The sequence below is a fragment of the Carcharodon carcharias genome, chromosome 9 (genome assembly GCF_017639515.1).
Source record: "Carcharodon carcharias isolate sCarCar2 chromosome 9, sCarCar2.pri, whole genome shotgun sequence".
In the NCBI taxonomy this organism is placed as follows: domain Eukaryota; kingdom Metazoa; phylum Chordata; class Chondrichthyes; order Lamniformes; family Lamnidae; genus Carcharodon; species Carcharodon carcharias.
The window spans coordinates 19,435,905-19,461,676 of NC_054475.1; the positions used below are offsets into that span (position 1 = coordinate 19,435,905).

Here is a 25,772-nt window from a genome sequence, read left to right on the forward strand (position 1 = left end):
CTCACACACAGACCCCCACCGCACACTCACCGCCACCTCATACACACAAATCCCACTTCACACACGCCCATTTCACACAAACACACCCCACGTCACAAACACCCCCACCTCACACACAACCCCCACCTCACACACACCCCCATCTCACACACACACACCCCCACCTCATACACACACACCCTCACCTCATACACACACACCACCACCTCACACACACACCATCACCTCATTCACACACACCTCCAACTCACGCACCCCCCCACCTCACACACACACACCCCCACCTCACACACACACACCCCCACCACACACACACACACCCCCACCTCATACACACACACATCCACCTCACACACACACACCTCCAACTCACACACACACCCACCTCACAAACACCCCCACCTCATATACACACGCCCCCAACTCACACTCAACCCCACCTCACACACACACACACCCCACCTCACACACACACCCACCTCATACACGCGCAGCCCCACCTCACATACACAGCCCCAGCTCATGCTCACCGCCACCTCGTACACACAAACCCCACTTCACACATACCCATTTCACACAAATACACCCCCAACTCACACACACCCCCACCTCACACCCACCCCCACCTCACACACACCCCCATCTCATACACACACACCCCCACCGCATACACACACACCCCCACCTCATACACACACACCTCCAACTCACACACACATCCACCTCACACACACACACCTCCAACTCACACACACATCCACCTCACACACACACACCCCCACCTCACACACACCCACACCTCATACAGACACTCCCCCACCTCATACACACGCACCTCCAACTCACACACACCCCCACCTCACACACACACACCTCCAACTCACACACACCCCCACCTCACACACTCACACCTCCAACTCACACACACCCCCACCTCATATAAACACACCCCCACCTCACTCATACCCCCACCTCATACAGACAACCCCAACTCTTACACATCCCCGCCTCACACACACCACCATCTCACACACACCCCCACCTCACACACATACGCCACCTCACACATACACCCCCACCTCACACTCAACCCCACCTCACACTCACCCCCACCTCACACTCACACCCCCCACCTCACACTCACACCCCCCACCTCACATACACATCCCCACCTCACACACACACACACCCATCTCACACTCACACCCACCTCACACTCACACCCCCCACCTCACACTCACACCCTCCACCTCACATACACACCCCCACCTCACACACACACATCCCCACCTCATACACACACACCTCCTACTCACACACACACCCACCTCACAAACACCCCCACCTCATACACGCACACCTCCAACTCACACACACCCCCACCTCACACACAGACCCCACCTCACACACATACACCCTCATCTCACACACACACACACACCCTCACCTCACACCCACACCCCCACCTCACACACACCCCCACCTCACACACACCCCCACCTCACACTCACCCCCACCACACACACACCCCCACCTCGCACACACACACCCCCACCTCATACACACACACACACACCTCACACACACACATCCCCACCTCACACACACACACACCCCCACCTCATACACACACACCCCCACCTCATACACACACACCTCCAACTCACACACACACCCACCTCACAAACACCCCCACCTCATACACACACGCCCCCACCTTATACACACACACCTCCAACTCACACACACTTCCACCTCATACAGACACACCCCCACCTCATACACACACACCTCCAACTCACACACAACCCCACCTCACACACACACACCTCCGACTCACACACACCCCCACCTCACACACAGACCCCACCTCACACACATACACCCTCACCTCACACACACACACCCTCACCTCACACACACACACCCCCACCTCACACACACCCCCACCTCACACACACCCCCAACTCATACTCAGCCCCACCTCACCCACACACACCCCACCTCACACACACAACCCCCTCATACACACACACCCATCCCATACTCACCCCCCCACCTCACACACACACCCCCACCTCATACACACCCCCCCCACCTCACATACACTCCCCCAGCTCACACTCACCGCCACCTCATATACACCCCCATCTCATACACACACACCTCCACCTCATACACACACACCCCCACCTCATACACACATACCTCCAACTCACACACACATCCACCTCACACACACACACCTCCAATTCACACACACACCCACCTCATACACACACACCCCCACCTCACACACACACACCTCATACAGACACACCCCCACCTCATACACACGCACATCCAACTCACACACACCCCCACCTCACACACACACCTCCAACTCACACACACCCCCACCTCACACACTCACACCTCCAACTCACACACGCCCCCACCTCATATACACACCCCCCCACCTCACTCATTCCCCCATCTTATACACACAACCCCAACTCTTACACTTCCCCACCTCACACACACCCCCACCTCACACACACCCCCACCTCACACACAACCCCCACCTCACACACACACCCCCACCTCACACACAGCCTCATCTCACACTCACCCCCACCTCACACTCACACCCCCACCTCACACACATACACACACACCCCTACCTCACACACACCCCCACCTCACACACATCCCACCTCACACACACACACACCCACCTCACACACACACACCCCCACCTCATACACACACACCCCCACCTCATACACACACACCTCCAACTCACACACACACCCACGTCACAAACACCCCCGCCTCATATACACACGCCCCCACCTCATACACACACACCTCCAACTCACACACACCCCCACCTCACACACTGACCCCACCTCACACACATACAGCCTCACCTCACACACACACACCCCCACCTCACACACACACACCCCCACCTCACACACACCCCCACCTCACACACACCCCCACCTCACACACACCCCCACCTCACACACAACCCCACCTCACACACACACCCACCTTATACACGCGCAGCCCCACCTCACACACGGCCCCCCCTCATACACACACCCCCATCACATACACACACCCCCACCTCATACACACACCCCCACCTCATAAACACACCCCACCTCACATACACACACCCCCACCTCACACACACCCCACCTCACACTCACCGCCACCTCGTGCACACAAAACCCACTTCACACTCACCCATTTCACACAAACACACCCCCAACTCTCACACACCCCCACCTCATGCACACACACCCCCACCTCATAAACACGCACCTCCAACTCACACACACCCCCACCCCATTCACACACACCTCCAACTCACACACACCTCCACCTCATACAGACACACCCCCACCTCATACACACACACCTCCAACTCACACACACCCCCACCTCACACACTCACACCTCCAACTCACACACACCCCCACCTCACATACACACACCCCCACCTCACACACACCCCCACCTCACACCCACCACCACCTCACACACACCCCCACCTCATTCATACCCCCACTTCATACACGCACCCCCACCTCACACACTCCCCCACCTCACACACACCCCCACCTCACACACACCCCCACCTCACACACACCCCCACCTCACACAAACACACCCCATCTCACATACACACCCACCCCATACACACACACCCCCACCTCATACACACCCCCCACCTCACACACACACCCCCACCTCATACAAACAAACCGCACCTCACACACAGCCCCACCTCATACACACACCTCCATCTCATACACACACCCCCACCTCGTACACACACCCCCACCTCATACACACCCCCACTTCACACACACACCCCCACCTCATACACAAAAACCCCACTTCACACACACACCCATTTCACTCACACACACCCCCAACTCACACACACCCCCACCTAATACACACATCCAACTCACACACGCCTCCACCTCATACAGACATACCCCACCTCATACACACACACCTCCAACTCACACACACCCCCACCTCACACACACCCCCCACCTCACACACACCCCCACCTCACACACACCCCAACCTCACACACACCCCCACCTCACACACACCCCCACCTCACACACACCCCCACCTCACACACTCACCCCCACCTCACCCACACCCCCACCTCAGATACACACCCCCACCTCACACACACCCCCATCTCACGCTCAATCCCAACCACTCACACACACACCCCACCTCACACACACACCCAACTCACACACACACACCCCCATCTCACCATCAACCCCACCTCACACACAGACCCCCACCTCACACTCACCGTCACCTCATACACACAAACCCCACTTCACACACGCCCATTTCACACAAACACACTCCACGTCACACACACCCCCACCTCACACACAACCCCCACCTCACACACACCCCCATCTCATACACACACACCCCCACCTCATACACACACACCCCCACCTCATACACACATACCTCCAACTCACACACACATCCACCTCACACACACACACCTCCAACTCACACACACCCCCACCTCACACACACACACCCCCACCTCACACACACACATCCCCACCTCACACACACACACCCCCACCTCATACACACACACATCCACCTCACACACACACACCTTCAATTCACACACACACCCACCTCATACACACACACCCCCACCTCACACACACACACCTCATACAGACACACCCCCACCTCATACACATGCACATCCAACTCACACACACCCCCACCTCACACACACACCTCCAACTCACACACACCCCCACCTCACACACTCACACCTCCAACTCACACACGCCCCCACCTCATATACACACCCCCCCACCTCACTCATTCCCCCACCTTATACACACAACCCCAACTCTTACACTTCCCCACCTCACACACACCACCACCTCACACACACCCCCACCTCACACACATACGCCACCTCACACATACACCCCCACCTCACTCTCACCCGCACCTCACACTCACCCCCACCTCACACTCACACCCCCCACCTCACACACCCACACCCCCACCTCACACTCACCCCCACCACACACACACACCCCCACCTCACACACACACACCCCCACCTCACACACACACACCCCCACCTCATACACACACACCCCCACCTCATACACACACACCTCCAACTCACACACACACCCACCTCACAAACACCCCCGCCTCATATACACACGCCCCCACCTCATACACACACACCTCCAACTCACACACACCCCCACGTCACACACTGACCCCACCTCACACACATACACCCTCACCTCACACACACACACCCTCACCTCACACACACACACCCCCACCTCACACACACCCCCACCTCACACACACCCCCACCTCACACACACCCCCACCTCACACTCAACCCCACCTCACACACACACCCACCTTATACACGCGCAGCCCCACCTCACACACAGCCCCCCCCTCATACACACAACCCCATCACATACACACACCCCCACCTCATACACACACCGCCACCTCATACACACACCCCACCTCACATACACACACCCCCACCTCACACACACCCCACCTCACACTTACCGCCACCTCATGCACACAAACCCCACTTCACACTCACCCATTTCACACAAACACACCCCCAACTCACACACACCTCCACCTCATACAGACACACCCCCACCTCATACACACACACCTCCAACTCACACACACCCCCACCTCACACACTCACACCTCCAACTCACACACACCCCCACCTCACATACACACACCCCCACCTCACACACACCCCCACCTCACACCCACCACCACCTCACACACACCCCCACCTCATTCATACCCCCACTTCATACACGCACCCCCACCTCACACACACCCCCACCTCACACACACCCCCACCTCACACACACCCCCACCTCACACACACCCCCACCTCACACACACACACCCCATCTCACATACACACCCACCTCATACACACACACATCCACCTCATACACACACCCCTACCTCACACACACACCCCCACCTCATACACACAAACCCCACCTCACACACAGCCCCACCTCATACACACACCTCCATCTCATACACACACCCCCACCTCGTACACACACCCCCACCTCATACACACCCCCACTTCACACACACACCCCCACCTCATACACAAAAACCCCACTTCACACACACACCCATTTCACTCACACACACCCCCAACTCACACACACCCCCACCTCATACCTACACACCTCCAACTCACACACACCTCCACCTCATACAGACACACCCCCACCTCATACACACATACCTCCAACTCACACACACCCCCACCTCACACACACCCCCACCTCACACACACCCCCACCTCACACACAGCCCAACCTCACACACACCCCCACCTCACACACACCCCCACCTCACACACACCCCCACCTCACACTCGCACCCCCACCTCACCCACACCCCCACCTCACATACATACACCACCACCTCACACACACCCCCAACTCACGCTCAATCCCAACCACTCACACACACACCCCACCTCACACACACACCCAACTCACACACACACACCCCCATCTCACCATCAACCCCACCTCACACACAGACCCCCACCTCACACTCACCGTCACCTCATACACACAAACCCCACTTCACACACGCCCATTTCACACAAACACACTCCACGTCACACACACCCCCACCTCACACACAACCCCCACCTCACACACACCCCCATCTCATACACACACACCCCCACCTCATACACACACACCCCCACCTCATACACACATACCTCCAACTCACACACACATCCACCTCACACACACACACCTCCAACTCACACACACCCCCACCTCACACACACACACCCCCACCTCACACACACACATCCCCACCTCACACACACACACCCCCACCTCATACACACACACATCCACCTCACACACACACACCTTCAATTCACACACACACCCACCTCATACACACACACCCCCCACCTCACACACACACACCTCATACAGACACACCCCCACCTCATACACATGCACATCCAACTCACACACACCCCCACCTCACACACACACCTCCAACTCACACACACCCCCACCTCACACACTCACACCTCCAACTCACACACGCCCCCACCTCATATACACACCCCCCCACCTCACTCATTCCCCCACCTTATACACACAACCCCAACTCTTACACTTCCCCACCTCACACACACCACCACCTCACACACACCCCCACCTCACACACATACGCCACCTCACACATACACCCCCACCTCACTCTCACCCGCACCTCACACTCACCCCCACCTCACACTCACACCCCCCACCTCACACACCCACACCCCCACCTCACACTCACCCCCACCACACACACACACCCCCACCTCACACACACACACCCCCACCTCACACACACACACCCCCACCTCATACACACACACCCCCACCTCATACACACACACCTCCAACTCACACACACACCCACCTCACAAACACCCCCGCCTCATATACACACGCCCCCACCTCATACACACACACCTCCAACTCACACACACCCCCACGTCACACACTGACCCCACCTCACACACATACACCCTCACCTCACACACACACACCCTCACCTCACACACACACACCCCCACCTCACACACACCCCCACCTCACACACACCCCCACCTCACACACACCCCCACCTCACACTCAACCCCACCTCACACACACACCCACCTTATACACGCGCAGCCCCACCTCACACACAGCCCCCCCTCATACACACACCCCCATCACATACACACACCCCCACCTCATACACACACCGCCACCTCATACACACACCCCACCTCACATACACACACCCCCACCTCACACACACCCCACCTCACACTTACCGCCACCTCATGCACACAAACCCCACTTCACACTCACCCATTTCACACAAACACACCCCCAACTCACACACACCCCCACCTCATGCACACACACCCCCACCTCATAAACACGCACCTCCAACTCACACACACCCCCTCCTCATGCACACACGCCCCCCACCCCATACACACACACCTCCAACTCACACACACCTCCACCTCATACAGACACACCCCCACCTCATACGCACACACCTCCAACTCACACACACCCCCACCTCACACACTCACACCTCCAACTCACACACACCCCCACCTCACATACACACACCCCCACCTCACACACACCCCCACCTCACACCCACCACCACCTCACACACACCCCCACCTCATTCATACCCCCACTTCATACACGCACCCCACCTCACACACACCCCCACCTCACACACACCCCCACCTCACACACACCCCCACCTCACACACACCCCCACCTCACACAAACACACCCCATCTCACATACACACCCACCCCATACACACACACCCCCACCTCATACACACCCCCCACCTCACTCACACACCCCCACCTCATACAAACAAACCGCACCTCACACACAGCCCCACCTCATACACACACTTCCATCTCATACACACACCCCCACCTCGTACACACACCCCCACCTCATACACACACCCACTTCACACACACACCCCCACCTCATACACAAAAACCCCACTTCACACACACACCCATTTCACTCACACACACCCCCAACTCACACACACCCCCACCTCATACCTACACACCTCCAACTCACACACACCTCCACCTCATACAGACACACCCCCACCTCATACACACATACCTCCAACTCACACACACCCCCACCTCACACACACACCCACCTCACACACACCCCCACCTCACACACACCCCCACCTCACACGCAGCCCAACCTCACACACACCCCCACCTCACACACACCCCCACCTCACACACACCCCCACCTCACACACACACCCACCTCACACTCACACCCCCACCTCACACACACCCCCACCTCACATACATACACCACCAGCTCACACACACCCCCAACTCACGCCCAATCCCAACCACTCACACACACACCCCACCTCACACTCACACCCAACTCACACACACACACCCCCATCTCACCATCAACCCCACCTCACACACACACCCCACCTCACACACACCCCCGCCTCATACACACACACCCCACCTCATACACTCCCCCCACCTCACATACACACCCCCACCTCACACTCACCCTCTCCTCACACACAACCCACTTCACACACACCCCCATTTCACACAAAGACACCCACAACTCACACGCACCACCACCTCACACACACCCCCACCTCATACACACACACCTCCAACTCACACACACCCCCAACTCATACACACACACCTCCAACTCACACACACCCCCACCTCATACACACACACCCCCAACTCATACACACACATCTCCAACTCACACACACCTCCACCACATACAGACCCACCCCCACCTCATACACACACACCTCCAACTCACACACAATCCCACCTCACTCATTCCCCCACCTTATACACACAACCCCAACTCTTACACATCCCCACCTCACACACACCACCACCTCACACACACCCCCACCTCACACACACACCCACCTCACACACACACACCCACCTCAAACACACTCCCACCTCACACTCACCCCCACCTCACACTCACACCCCCACCTCACACACACACCCCCACCTCACACTCACCCCCACCACACACACACCCCCCCACCTCACACACACACACCCCCACCTCACACACACACACCCCCACCTCATACACACACGCCCCCACCTCATACACACACACCTCCAAATCACACACACCCCCACCTCACACACTGACCCCACCTCACACACATACACCCTCACCTCACACACACACACCCTCACCTCACACACACACACCCCCACCTCACACACACCCCCACCTCACACACACCCCCACCTCACACTCAACCCCACCTCACACACACACCCACCTTATACACGCGCAGCCCCACCTCATACACAGCCCCCCCTCATACACACACCCCCATCACATACACACACCCCCACCTCACCCACACACCCCCACCTCACACACACCCCACTTCACACTCACCGCCACCTCATGCACACAAACCCCACTTCACACTCACCCATTTCACGCAAACACACCCCCAACTCACGCACACCCCCACCTCATGCACACACACCCCCACCTCATACACAAACACAAACCCACACCTCATACACACACACCTCCAACTCACACACACATCCACCTCACACACACACACCTCCAACTCACACACACACCAACCTCATACACACACACCTCCAGCTCACACAAACCCCCACCTCATACAGACACACCCCCACCTCATAAGCACTCACCTCCAACTCACACACCCCCCCTCCTCATACCCACCCCCACCTCACACACACCCCCACCTCACACACACCCCCACCTCACACACACCCCCACCTCACACACACCCCCACCTTACACACAACCCCACCTCACACACATACACCCTCACCTCACACACACACACCCTCACCTCACACACACACACCCCCACCTCACTCACTGACCCCACCTCACACACATACACCCTCACCTCATACACACACACCCTCACCTCACACACACACACCCCCACCTCACACACACCCCCACCTCACACACACACCCACCTCACACTCGCACCCCCACCTCACACACACCCCCACCTCACATACATACACCACCACCTCACACACACCCCCAACTCACGCTCAATCCCAACCACTCACACACACACCCCACCTCACACACACACCCAACTCACACACACACACCCCCATCTCACCATCAACCCCACCTCACACACACACCCCACCTCACACACACACCCAACTTATACACGCGCAGCCCCACCTCACACACAGCCCCCCCTCATACACACACCCCCATCACATACACACACCCCCACCTCATACACACACCCCCACCTCATACACACACAGCCCACCTCACACTCACCCATTTCACACAAACACACCCCCAACTCACACACACCCCCACCTCATACACAAACACAAACCCACACCTCATACACACACACCTCCAACTCACACACACATCCACCTCACACACACACACCTCCAACTCACACACACACCAACCTCATACACACACACCTCCAGCTCACACAAACCCCCACCTCATACAGACACACCCCCACCTCATAAACACGCACCTCCAACTCACACACACCCCCTCCTCATACACACACGCCCCCACCCCATACACACACACCTCCAACTCACACACACCTCCACCTCATACAGACACACCCCCACCTCATACACACACACCTCCAACTCACACACACCCCCACCTCACACACTCACACCTCCAACTCACACACACCCCCACCTCACATACACACACCCCCACCTCACACACACCCCCACCTCACACCCACCACCACCTCACACACACCCCCACCTCACACCCACCACCACCTCACACACACCCCCACCTCATTCATACCCCCACTTCATACACGCACCCCCACCTCACACACACCCCCACCTCACACACACCCCACCTCACACACACCACCACCTCACACACACCCCCACCTTACACACAACCCCACCTCACACACACACCCCCACCTCACATACACACACCCACCTGACACACCCCCCCAACTCACACACACACACCCACCTGACACAACCCCCCACCTCACACACAACCCCACCTCACACACACCCCCAACTCACATTCAACCCCACCTCACACAAACACACCCCATCTCACATACACACCCACCCCATACACACACACCCCCACCTCATACACACCCCCCACCTCACACACACACCCCCACCTCATACAAACAAGCCCCACCTCACACACAGCCCCACCTCATACACACACCTCCATCTCATACACACACCCCCACCTCGTACACATACCCCCACCTCATACACACCCCCAATTCACACACACACCCCCACCTCATACACAAAAACCCCACTTCACACACACCCATTTCACTCACACACACCCCCAACTCACACACACCCCCACCTCATACCTACACACCTCCAACTCACACACACCTCCACCTCATACAGACACACCCCCACCTCATACACACATACCTCCAACTCACACACGCCCCCACCTCATACACACACACCTCCTTCTCACACACACCCCCACCTCACACACACACACCTCCGACTCACACACATCCCAACCTCACACACACCCCCACCTCACACACACCCCCACCTCACACACACCCCCACCTCACACACACCCCCACCTCACACACACCCCCACCTCACACACACCGCCACCTCACACACACCCCCACCTCACATACATACACCACCACCTCACACACACCCCCAACTCACGCTCAATCCCAACCGCTCACACACACACCCCACCTCACACACACACACCCAACTCACACACACACACCCCCATCTCACCATCAACCCCACCTCACACACACACACCCCACCTCCCACACACCCCCACCTCATACACACACACCCCACCTCATACACTCCCCCCTCCTCACACACACACCCCCACCTCACACGCAACCCCACCTCATACACACAAGCCCCACCTCACACACACCCCCCCCATACACACACCCCCATCTCATACACACCCCCCCACCTCACACACACACCCCCACCTCATACACACACCCCACTTCATACATACCCCCCCACCTCACATACACACTCCCACCTCACACTCACCCTCACCTCATACAAATCCCACTTCACACACACCCCCATTTCACACAAACACACCCCCAACTTATACACACACACCTCCAACTCACACACTCCCCCACCTCATATACACACACACCTCCAACTCACACACACCCCCAACTCATACACACACACCTCCAACTCACACACACCCCCACCTCATACACACACACACCTCCAACTCACACACAATCCCACCTCACACACACACACCTCCAACTCACACACATCCCCACCTCATATACACAACCCCGCACCTCTCATACCCCCACTTCATACACACACCCCCACCTCTTACACACCCCCACCTCACACTCAACCCCACCTCACACACACACTCCCCAACTCATACACACACACCCCCACCTCATACACACACCCCACCTCACACACACACCCCCATCTCACACACCCCCACCTCATACACACAAGCCCCACCTCACACACACCCACCCTCATACACACACCCCCAACACACACACCCCCCCACCTCACACACACCCACCTCCAACTCACACACCGCCCCACCTCACACACACGCCCCCACCTCATACACACACACCCCCACCTCATACACACACACCTTCAACTCACACACACCCCCACCTCATACACACACACCCCCACCTCATACACACACACCTTCAACTCACACACACCCCCACCTCATACACACACACCCCCACCTTATACACACACACCTCCAACTCACACACACATCCACCTCACACACACACACATCCAACTCACACACACCCACCTCATACACACACACCTCCAGCTCACACACACACCCACCTCATACAGACACACACACGCCTCATACACACACACCTCCAACTCACACACACCTCCACCTCATACAGACACCCACCCACCTCATACACACACACCTCGAACTCACACACACCCCCACCTCTCACACACACTCACTCTCTCACACCCTCCCCCACTACTCACACACACTCACTCACACACACACCGCCACCTCTCACACACACTCTCACACACACCCCCACCTCTCACACACACTCACTCTCTCACATTCTCACTCTCACACACTCCCCGACCTCTCTCACACGCTCACTCTCACACTCATACTCACACACATGCACTAACGCACTCAGCATTGATAGCTGCAATAACAGAGCCCGCCACTGTCCCCATTGGCGCTGGTGAGCAATGCCAGCTTAGCCTCTGATTGACTGTCAACTCTCACATGTAGGGAGTGTTGGGAGATTCTGGGGTAGGCCTGTCACGCACACTCACACAGTCACTCTCACTCACACTGTCACTTTCTCATACACACACATACACACACACTCACTCACACACAGTCACTCTCAGTCACACTCTCACACTCACACAGTCACTCTCTCACACACACATACACACACACGCACACACACAGTCACTCTCATTCACACAGTCACACTCTCACTCACACTCACACAGTCACTCTTTCACACACACATACACACACACTCACTCACACACAGTCACTCACACACACACCCCCACCTCTCACACACACTCACTCTCTCACACTCCCCACCTCTCACACACACTCACAGCTCACACACACTCACTCTCACACACACCCCCACCTCTCACACACCCCCACCTCTCACACACTCACTGTCACACAACCCCACCTCTCATACACCCCTGTCTCTCACACTCCCCCACCGCTCACACACACTCACTCTCTCACACTCCCCCACTTCTCACACACACTCACAGCTCACACACACTCACTCTCACACACACCCCCACCTCACACACACACTCACTCTCACACACACCCCCACCTCTCACACACCCCCACCTCTCACACACTCAATCTCACACAGCCCCCCACCTCTCATACACCCCCGTCTCTCACACTCCCCCACCACTCACACACACTCACTCACACACACACCCCCACACACACCCCCACCTCTCACACACACTCTCACACACACCCCCACCTCTCACACACACTCTCACACACACTCCACCTCTCACACACTCAATCTCACAGCCCCCCACCTCTCATACACCCCCGTCTCTCACACTCCCCCACCACTCACACACACTCACTCACACACACACCCCCACACACACCCTCACCTCTCACACACACTCACTCTCTCACACACACCCCCACCTCTCACACACACTCACTCTCTCACATTCTGACTCTCACACACTCCCCGACCTCTCTCACACGCTCACTCTCACACTCATACTCACACACATGCACTAACGCACTCAGCATTGATAGCTGCAATAACAGAAACTGCCACTGTCCCCATTGGCGCTGGTGAGCAATGCCAGCTTAGCATCTAATTGACTGTCAACTCTCACATGTAGGGAGTGTTGGGAGATTCTGGGGTAGGCCTGTCACGCACACTCACACAGTCACTCTCACTCACACAGTCACTCTCACTCACGCAGTCACTCTCTCACACACACTCACACACACACTCACACAGTCACTCTCACTCACACAGTCATTCTCTCACACACACACACACTCACACACGCTCACTCACACACACATACATTCACTCTCACTCACACAGTCACTTTCTCACACTCACACACTCACACACACACACACACACTCACACTCACACAGTCACTCTCTCACACACACACATATACACACACTCACTCACACACACGCACACTCACTCACACACACACTCACTCACTCTCACTCACACACTCACTCTCTCACACACACACATACATTCACTCTCACTCACACAGTCACTTTCTCACACACAAACACACTCACTCACACACACACGCACTCTCACTCACACTCACTCACACAGTCACTCTCTCACAGACACACATACACACACACTCATACACTCACTCTCACACACACATACACACATTCACTCTTACACACACACTCACTCACACTCCTTCACATAGTCACTCTCTCACACAAAAACGCACACTCACTCTCATACACACACACTCACTCACATAAACACGCACACACACATACACACACTCACTCTCACATACACACTCACACATGCTCACTCTCGCACATGCACACTCACGTGCTCTCACTCTCACACACACACTCTCTCACTCGGCATTGATGGCTGCAATAACAAGCACACACACTCATTCTCACACAAACACTCACTCTCACACATGCACACACTCACTCTCACATACAAAGTCACACACATACACACACTCACTCTCACACACACACTCAATCACTCTCACCCACACACACACTTTCACAAACACACACACACACCCACACACACTCACTCTCACATATACACACACACTTATTCATTCAGTGTTGATGGCTGCAATAACAGAAACACACACACACACTCTCACATACACACTCTCATTCTCACACACACTCTCACCCTCACACACACTCTCTCACACACACTCATGCATATACACACACACATACACACTCATACTCATTCTCGCAAACACACACTCACTCGCCATTGATGGCTGTAATAACAGAAACACACTCACTCTTACATACAAAGTCACACACATACACACTCACACATGCTCATCTTTACACATACATACTCACATACATATGCACTCTCTCACACACACACACACTCACTCACTCACTCTCAGACACTCACACACACACACTCACTCACTCTCTCACACAGTCACACTCAGTCACTCTTTCACACACACTCACTCTCACACAAACACTCACTCATTCGGCATTGACGGCTGTAATAACAGAAACACACACACACTCACTTTCACACACACACATTCACTCACTCTCACACACATACTCACTCACTCAGCATTGATGACTGCAATAACAGACACACACTCACTCTCACTTACACAGTCACACACATACACTCACACACTTACACTCACACACATTCACGCCCATACACGCTCACACTCACACACACACTCACTCGGCAAGATGGTAGCAATAACGGAAACACACACATGCACTCACTCTCACATACACACTCACTGTCACAAACACACACACACACACACTCACACATACAAACTCACACTCACATACACACACTCACACATACACACTCACTCTCACAAACACACACACTCACACACACACACTCATACACATACACATTCACTCGGCATTGATGGTTGCAAAAACAGAAACACACACTCACTCTCTCATACACAAACACAATCACCCTCTCACTCTCACACAAATACACACACACACTCACTCACTCTCACATACATACTCACACATGCTCACTCTCACACAAACACACTCACACACACACATTCACTCTCACACACAAAGTCACACACATACACACACACATATTCACTCTCACACACAATCACTCTCACACACACTGTCAGACACACACACACACACACACTCTCTCACACACACACACACACACACACACTCTCTCACAAACACACACTCACACACACACATGCTCATTCGGCATTGATGACTGCAATAACAGAAATATGTACACACTTGCTCTCACGCACACTCACTCTCACCCACACACAGTCACACTCACCCACACACACTCACTCTCAAACGCAACTGCTCACTTTCACACACACACTCACTCGGTGTTGATGGCTGCAATAACAGAAATACACATACACACACTTTCACATGCACTCACTGTCACACACACAATCACTCACTCTCACACACACACTCTCACACACACTTACTCTCACAGACACACTCACTCTCACACGCACACACACACACACACACTCACTCACTCGGCATTGATGGCTGTAATAACAGAAACACACAATCACTCTCACACACACTCACTCTCACAGACACACTCACGCACTCTCACACGCACACACACTCACTCTCTCACATGCACACTCACTCACTCGGCATTGTTTGCTGCAATAACAGAAACACACACACACTCACTCTCACATACACAGTCACACACATGCACACACACTCACTCTCTCACACACACTCACTCTCTCACACACACTCAATCTCTCACACACACTCACTCACACACACACTCACTCACTCACTCGGTGTTGATGGCTGCAATAACAGAAAAATACACACAAACTCTATCATACACTCTCATTCTCACACACTCTCACTCTCACACACACTCACACTCACACACATACACACTCACCCTCACATACACACACTCTCACACACACGCACACTCACTCTTGCACACACATGCTCACTCAGCATTGATGGCTGTAATAACAGAAACACACACACGGACTCTCACATACACACTCACACATACACTCATACTCATACATGCTCACACTCACTTACACACACACTCACACTTACACACTCACTCGGCATTGATGGTTGCAATAACAGAAACATACACACACCTCCTTGTCACATACACACTCACATACATGCTCGCTCTTTCACACACACATGCACACTCACTCTCACATTCACTCACTCACACACAGAGTCACCCTCACATACACACACTCTCACACACACACACACACTCACTCATTCGGCATTGATGGCTGCAATAACAGAACCTGCCACTGTCCCCTTTGGTGCTGGTGAGCAATGCATAGCTTAGCCTCTGATTGGCTGTCAGCTCTCACATGTAGGGAGTGTTGGGAGATTCTGGGGTCGGCCTGTCATGCACACACTCCTGCTCACACTCACATACTCATTCTCCTAGACTCACACACTTTCACACACACTAACACACACACTCACACACACATAGTCACACTAACACACGCACTCACAGTCACACACCTACACACTCATACTCACACACACACTCACTCACATACACACACACTCGCTCTCACACACACACTCTCAAACACTCACTCGCAAACACACACTCACTCGCAAACACACACTCACTCGCAAACATACACTTACTCTCACACACACACACACACACACACACACACATCCTCACCTCCCTCTCACACGTGCGCTCTGTCACACACACACACTCTCTGGCACACACGCACTCTTACACACTCACTCGGCATTGATGACTGCAATATCAGAAACTGCCATTGTCCCCATTGGCGCTCGTGAGCAATGCACAGCTTAGCCTCTGATTGGCTGTCAGCTCTCACACGAAGAGAGTATGGGGGGATTCTGGGATAGGCCTGTCACGCACACACAGTCACACTGACATACACACACTCACACACTCACTTGCTTTCACATACACACACACACACACTCACACATACACACTCACTGTCACACACACTCGCTCACTCACACACACAATCACTCGCTCTCCACATACACTCACTCACTCGGTAATGATGGCTGCAATAACAGAAACACACACACAGTCACACTCACATATACACACACACACAAAATCACTCACTCTCACACACACAATCACTCTCACACTCACACACTCTTACACATACACACTCTCACACACACACTCTCGAACTCATACATGCTCACACTCACACACATACACACACACTCACACATACACACTCACTCACCCACCCAACCACCTCTGACACACATACTCACTCTGACACACACACTCACTCACTCGGCTTTGATGGCTGCGATAACAGAAACTGCCATTGTCCCCATTGGCGCTGGGGACATGCACAGCTTAGCCTCTGATTGGCTGTCAGCTCTCACATGTAGGAAGTGTGGGGAGATTCTGGGATAGGCCTGACTCATAGTCACACACCCCCACCTGTCTCTCTCACTCTCACACACACACACACACACACACACACACACACACACTCTCACACACACTCACCCTCACACACACATACACGCACCCATGCACATACACGCATACACACACACACACACACACACACACACACACAGAAACATAGAAAATAGGAGCAGGAGTAACTCATTCTGCACTTCAAGTCTGCTCTGCCATTCATTATAATCATGGCTGATCATCCAACTCAATAGCCTGCTCCCGCTTTCTCCCCATATCCTTTGATCCCTTTCACCCCAAGAGCTATATCTAACTCCTTCTTGAAAACATACAATGTTTTGGCCTCAACTACTTTCTGTGGTAGCGAATTCCACAGGCTCACCACTCTCTGGGTGAAGAAATTTCTCCTCATTTCAGTCCTAAATGGTCTACCCCGTATCCTCAGACTGTGACCCCTGGTTCTGGACTACCCACCATCGGGAACATCCTTCCTGCATCTACCCTGTCTAGTCATGTTAGAATTTTATTTTACTATGAGATCCACCCTCATTCTTCTGAACTCCAGCGAATATAATCCTAACCGACTCAATTTCTCCTCACATGTCAGTCCCACCATCCCAGGAATCAGTCTGGTAAACCTTTGCTGCACTCCCTCGAAAGCAAGAACATCCTTCCTCAGACCAAAACTGCACACAATATTCCAGGTGTGATCTCACCAAGGCCCTGTACAATTGCAGCAAGACAACCATGCTCCTGTACTCGAATCCTCTTGCTATGAAGGCCAACATATAATTTGCCTTCTTTACTGTCTGCTGCACCTACATGCATACCTTCACCGACTGGTGTAAGAGAACACCCAGGTCTCGTTGCACACTCCCCTCTCTCAATTTATAGCCATTCAGTTAGTAATCTGCCTTCCTGTTTTTGCTACCAAAGTGGATAACCTCACATTTATCCACATTATACTGCATCTGCCATGCATTTGCCCACTCACTCAGCTTGTCCAAATCACACTGAAGCATCTCTGCATCCTCCTCACAGCTCACCCTCCCACCCAGCTTCGTGTCATCTGAAAATTTGGAGATATTACATTTAGTTCCCTCATCTAAATCATTAATATATATTGTGAATAACTGGGGTCCCAGCACCGATCCCTGCGGTACCCCACTAGTCACTGCCTGCCATTTGGAAAAAGACCCGTTTATTCCTTCTCTTTGATTCCTGTCTGCCAACCAGTTTTATATCCCTCTCAATACACTACCCCCAATCCCATGTGCTTTAATTTTACATGCCAATCTCTTATGTGGGAATTTGTCGAAAGCCTTCTGAAAGTCCAAATAAACCACATCCACTGGCTCCCCCTCATCAACTCTACTAGTTACATCCTTGAAAAATTCCAGTAGATTTGTCAAGCATGATTTCCCTTTCGTAAATCCATGCTGACTCTGTCCGATTCTGCCACTGTTTTCCGAATGCTCAGCTATTAAATCTTTTATAATGAACTCTGGAATTTTCACCACTACTGATGTCAGGCTGACTGGTCTGTAATTCCCTGTTTTCTCTCTGCCTCCCTTTTTAAGTAGTGGGGTTACATTTGCTACCCTCCAATCTGTAGGAGCTGTTCTAGAGTCTATAGAATCTTGGAAGATGACCACCAATGCATTCACTATTTCTAGGGCCACTTCCTTAAGTACTCTGGGATGTAGATTATCAGGCCCCGGGGATTTATTGGCCTTCAATCCCACCAATTTCCCCAACACCATTTCTCTACTAATACTGATTTCTTTCAGGTCCTCCCTCTCACTAAACCCTGTGTTCCCCAACATTTCTGGTATGTTATTTGTGTCCTCCTTTGTGAAGACAGAACCAAAGTATGTATTTAGTTGATCAGTCATTTCTTTGTTTCCCATTAAAAATTCCCCTGTTTCTGACTGTAAGGGACCTACATTTGTCTTCCCCAATCTTTTTCTCTTCACATACCTATAGAAACATTTACAGTCAGTTTTTATGTTCCCCGCAAACTTACGCTCATACTCTATTTTCCCCTTTTTAATCAATCCCTTGGTCCTCCTTTGCTGAATTCTAAACTGCTCCCAATCCTCAGGTCTGTTGTTTTCTTCCGGCCAATTTGTGTGCCTCTTCCTTGGATCTAATACCATCTCTAATTTCCCTTGTAAGCCATGGTTTGGCCGCCTTCCCTGTTTTACTTTTGCGCCAGACAAGAATAAACAATTGTTGCAGTTCACCCATGCACTCTTTGAATGTTTGCCATTGCTTATCCACCGTCATCCCTTTAAGTAACGTTTCCCAATTCATCATAGCCAACTCGCGTCTCATACCATCGTAGTTTCCTTTATTAAGATTCAGGACCCTTGTGTCAGAATCAGCTATGACACTTTCTGTCTATCATATTATGGTCGTTCATCCCCAAGGGGCCTCGCACAACTAGATTGCTGATTATTCCTTTCTCATTACACAATACCCCATCTAGGATGGCCTGTTCTCTAGTTGGTTCTCAACATATTGGTCCAGAAAAACATCCCGTATACACTCCAGGAATCCCTCCTCTAAGGTATTGTTACTAATTTGATTTGCCCAATCTATATGCAGATTAAAGTCACCCATAATTACAGATGTTCCTTTATTACATGCGTCTCTAATTTTCTGTTTAATGCGATTCCCAACATCACCATTACAGTCTGGGAGTCTATATACAATTCCCACTAATATTTTTTTGTCCCTTAGTGTTTCTCAGCTCTACCCATACAGATTCCACATCGTCAGAGCTAATATCTTTCCTTACTCCTGCATTAATTTCCTCTTTAACCAGCAATGCAACTCCACCATCTTTTCCTTTTTGTCTGTCCTTCCTCAATACTGAACACCGCTGGATGTTCAGTTCCCATCCCTGGTCACCCTGCAGCCTTGTCTCCGTAATCCCGACTATATCATATCTGTTTGCATCTATTTGTGTGGTCAATTCATCCACTTTATTGTGAATGCTCCTAGCCTCAAGGCACAAAGCCTTAAGGCTTGTCTTTTTAACATTACTGTCCCATTCCCACTATTTTTCACTGAGGCCCTGTTTGACTCTTGCCCTTGATTTCTCTGCCTATCAGTTTTCTTATCCCCTTGTCCCTGTCCTTGATTCCCCTTCCTCTGACTCCTTGTATAGGTTCCCATCCCCCTGCCATTTTAGTTTAAACCCTCCCCAACCACTCCAGCAAATATTCCCCCAGGACATCAGTCCCAGTCCTACCCAGGTGTAACCTGTCCAGCTGTACTGGTCCTACCTCCCCCAGAAATGGTCCCAACCTCCCAGGAATCTGGAACCCTCCCCCTCACACTATCTCTTCAATGACGTATTCATCCGATATATCCTACTATTTATACTCTGACTAGCACGTGGCATTGGTAGTAATCCTGACATCACTACCTTTGAGGTCCTACTTTTCAACTTACTTCCTAACTCCCTACATTCTGCTTTTAGGACCTCATCCCTTTTTTTTAACCTATGTCATTTGTACCAATGTGTACCGTGACCACTGGCTGTTCACCCTCCCCCTTCAGATTGTCCTCTAGCTTGACCCTAGCACCAGGGAGGCAACATACTATCCTGGAGTCTTGCGTGCAGCCACAGAAACACCTATGTATTCCCCTTACAATTGAATCCCCTATAACTATTGCATTCCCACACTTTTTACTCCTCCCCTGTGCAGCAGAGCCAACTGCGGTACAACAAATTTGACTGTTGCTGCTTTCCCCTGAGAGGTCATTCCCCCCAACAATGTCCAAAGTGGTATATCTGTTTTGCAGGGCAATAGCCACAGGAGATTCCTGCACTGCCTGCCTAGTCCTCTGGCTTTGCCTGGTGGTCACCCATTCCCTTCCTGCCTGTGGACTCTTAGCCTGCGGTGTGACCACCTCTCTATACATGCTATCCACGATACTCTCCACCTCACGGATGTTCCAGTCTCCCCAGCTGCCACCCCATCTCTGAAATCTGGGCTTCCAGGAGCTGAAACTGGAGACACTTCCTGCACACGCACTGACCCCGGGCACTGGAAATGTGCCTGGCTTCCCACATAGAGCAGGAGGAGCACACCACGGCTTTGAGCTGTCCTGCCATGACCTACCCCTTTAAATTAAATTAAACCTTTTGGAAGATACTTAATATCAAATAATATCAATTACTCTAGGGCTTTTCTTCCCTGCTCCTTGTTGTTATAGAATATAGCCCTTACAAACGATGAACCACAAAATAAGACCTTAAAAACTATAAGCGATAAAAGTAGTAAATACTTACCTGACCATACTCATGGTACTCAAAGGATCACCTTGTTCCCTCCTCACCGATCTCCCTCAGTCACCAAACTCCAACTTAAGCACTCTACTGCAACCCGAAGCAGCACTCCAGTACAGACAAAGTCAGCACTTTAAGATGGCCAGTTTTTATGCTATCTGAATCTAGTCTCTGAAAATCTGTTTGAGCCAAATATCTAATTAACTAGCTGTAGCTACAAGCGGAGCCTGTATAAACCCTGTTTTAAAGCTGACCTAAAACTCATCTTCTTCCGTCCCAAACAGCAACTTTTAGTTAATTACTAAATTAAAGAAAGACTAGACGTTAGATAGAAATTAGCCCTTAAATTCTCTCAGTCACCAAACTCCCAACTTAAGCAAAAACAGAAACAGAAATACCTGGAAAAACTCAGCAGGTCTGGCAGCATCGGCAGAGGAGAGCACAGTTCTCTCTCTCTCTCTCTCTCTCTCACACACACACACACACACACACCCCACACAAATTCTCTCACACACACACTCTCTCAAACCCACACACTCTCTCTTTCTCACACACAAACATTCACACAGACAGACACACACACATTCTCTCACACAGACACACACACACATACACACTCTCTCACGTACACACACATTCTCAAAATCTCACAAACACACACACACTCCCTCTCTCTCTCACACACAGACACAGTCTCTCACAAACACTCATACACACACACATACACACACACTCCCTCTCATAAACACATACACACATTCTTCTATCTCAGAAACACACACACTTTCTCTCTCTCTCACACACACAGACTCACTCTCTCACACACACTCACACACACATCCTCCCTCTCTCACTACACACACACACACAGAAACACACTCTCTCACACACACATTCTCTCTCTCTCACACACATAGACACACACACTCCCTCTCTCTCACACACACACTGACACTCATACACACTCACACACATTCTCTCTCACACACACACACGCACACACACATACACACACGCACACACACACAAGCATACACACACCCTCTCTTTCACACTGACACACACTCTCTCTCTCACACATACTCTGTCACACTCACACACACCCCACACAAACTCTCTCACACACACTTTCTCATACCCACATACTCTCTCTCTCACACAATCACTCACACACATCCCACACAAACTCTCTCACACATACACACTCTCTCATACCCACACACACTCTCTCTCACACACACTCTTTATCTCACACTCACGCACACTCTCTCACTCTCAGTTTCTCTCTCCCGCATTCACACACGTACTCTCTTTCTCACACACACACACACATTCTCTCTCTTTCTCTCTCACACTGACACATGCTCTCTCTCTCATGCTTTCTTCCTCTCACACTCTCTTTCTGTCACATACTTTCATCTCACACCTACATATACTTTTGTTAAGTTCCACTTCAGACTGGTTGCCATGCTTTGTCCTGTCAAATGATGCACAAAGCCAAGGCTAATTGGGGATTTCCCTCTGTTGTACTTTTGTTGTACTTTTTCCTGTTTTATTCTTGACACACAGAGATCTGCAAAGATGCCCTCACAGTTAATTATACTCAAGCAGAAGTGATCACCCTGTCATAATGGCAAATAGCAGAGGTCAGAGGGCAAAGGGCGAGCTTCCCCGCTTTATCCAAAATTCTGTCCTGGAGGGAAGCAATGGAAGGTTCCAGACTGCCTCAATCTGGGCTGAAGACCAGGAGTTCAGAATTATCGAACACTCATAATGATTAATTTTGTTGTAATATACCTATATAATCTTGTAAAAGCATGGTTGCATGATGGTTCTGTAAAATATGTATTATGAAGAAAAGAAGTATATATATATATACATTTCTATATATGAACTATAGGCATTTGTTAACATTCTAGATCATAGCGTGCAAAGATCTTTGAATTCCAGCAATAGATTAAGAATCCTTATTTTA

The 25,772-nt window shown here is 52.3% G+C and overlaps 1 protein-coding gene across 1 annotated transcript in view; it reads left to right on the forward strand.

The window, feature by feature from the left end:
* kcnc4 (potassium voltage-gated channel, Shaw-related subfamily, member 4) overlaps positions 1-25,557 on the forward strand; it is a 141,447-nt gene extending 115,890 nt beyond the window's left edge. Inside the window, exon 4 of the mRNA XM_041195731.1 lies at positions 25,367-25,557. Within this exon, the coding sequence (XP_041051665.1) occupies positions 25,367-25,428 (62 nt within the window). The 3' untranslated portion in view covers positions 25,429-25,557. The remainder of the gene's footprint in view (positions 1-25,366) is intronic.
* The last annotated feature ends 215 nt before the right edge of the window (positions 25,558-25,772 follow it).